The 1326-nt window shown below is 35.9% G+C and overlaps 1 protein-coding gene across 1 annotated transcript in view; it reads left to right on the top strand.

Annotated features, from left to right (window-relative positions):
* Positions 1-920: 920 nt before the first annotated feature.
* Positions 921-1326, top strand: part of C922_05498 (hypothetical protein) — a gene marked incomplete at both ends in the record, with an annotated part of 2489 nt that continues 2083 nt past the window's right edge. The window contains one exon of the mRNA XM_008821069.1: positions 921-1314. Coding sequence (XP_008819291.1) covers positions 921-1314 — 394 coding nt within the window. The remainder of the gene's footprint in view (positions 1315-1326) is intronic.

The following is a 1326-nucleotide window of genomic DNA, read 5'->3' on the forward strand; positions in this document are numbered from 1 at the left end:
ATTCTGCTTAGGAACAGGAAATTCACGCCCTTTTGTTCCATGAATATTTCGACCCGCCTCCAGTGTCAGTGAAGAAATAAATTTTATACATTTCCTATGACATATTTCTTTTTTTTTTTTTTTTTTTTATTGGTTAAAGAAATGTTCTGGGATGTCTTAATTTATTTATTTAGATGCCTTTGTTTTTTTTAAAATTTCTTAATTTTCCAAACTCTTTATGAAGTACTCTTTACTACATATCCGGACGTAGTTTAACCTATCTGAATATATCCAACGGATTCTAACATATTTCAACATATTTCAAGATATTTCTGCAGATTTTATCATATTTCATCATAAATTAGCATATTTCAATATATTTTATTGCATCTTGACGTGTTTATGATAAAATAACCCAACTACTCTCTGTTATAAATTTAGAGCAATCTTCGCACACGTGATAACCCTTTTCTATGTATACTTATATAAAGCACAGAAATTAAATTAAGCCACTATGGCTTCTCTCAGCCAATCCAAATCTGTTTCGGCTGACGAATGCTGACCTAAGAATAGCAGGGCGGACGGAGAATGTTCCGCCGCCTCACTGCTGCGGAAGGCAGACTCACATGGCCTTAACTCGCGAAGATGCTTTTTTCACTCGTGTTTGGTTGCATCTGTTGTTGTCGCCATTTATATTTTGCTACCAGTAAGCTATATGGAGTAAACATTTTTGTAATAAATAATACGCACTCTGTTGCAATCTTTCATTATGCTCTTACATAGAATTCTCTATACCCTTCTTCCAGATGCTTAAATGCAGAGAGCGGTGCATACGTATGAACTATAAATATTATACATATGCGTAATGTATACAACACCTGTCTTTGTAAACGTTCTTTAAAAATTCCTCCCAGAACCTAACCCCGTTGAACAGGAACGTGATGCCGCAATTAGGAGGAAGGAATTTATCAGAGTTAAATGAAGATGGATGTTTCAGAAGGAAAAGCATAGATAGACATGTAGATTCGTCCGATTCAGAATCCGATGATAATGTGCTATCCTCGCCTGATGAAATGGATTTAGGTGAAAATGAGGAGGAGGACGCTTTGGATTCAGATCAAATTGTTGAGCAGGAATATGAAGAGAAGAGTGACTTATGTAATATTAGCTCGTCTAGATTGGACCAAGGTCAAGTTATACTTACTAGCGGTGTGACAAAAGCAGAAATAGAGGAACCGATCAATAATATGGAAGAGGTGTCCTCAAGGAATGAGATTATCAAAATGCGGAAGGACGCATATGCTCTTGAGATACTGACCGTTTGCAAAATGATAAGTGCTTTATTCA

This window comes from Plasmodium inui (genome assembly GCF_000524495.1).
Source record: "Plasmodium inui San Antonio 1 unplaced genomic scaffold supercont1.83, whole genome shotgun sequence".
Classification (NCBI taxonomy): domain Eukaryota; phylum Apicomplexa; class Aconoidasida; order Haemosporida; family Plasmodiidae; genus Plasmodium; species Plasmodium inui.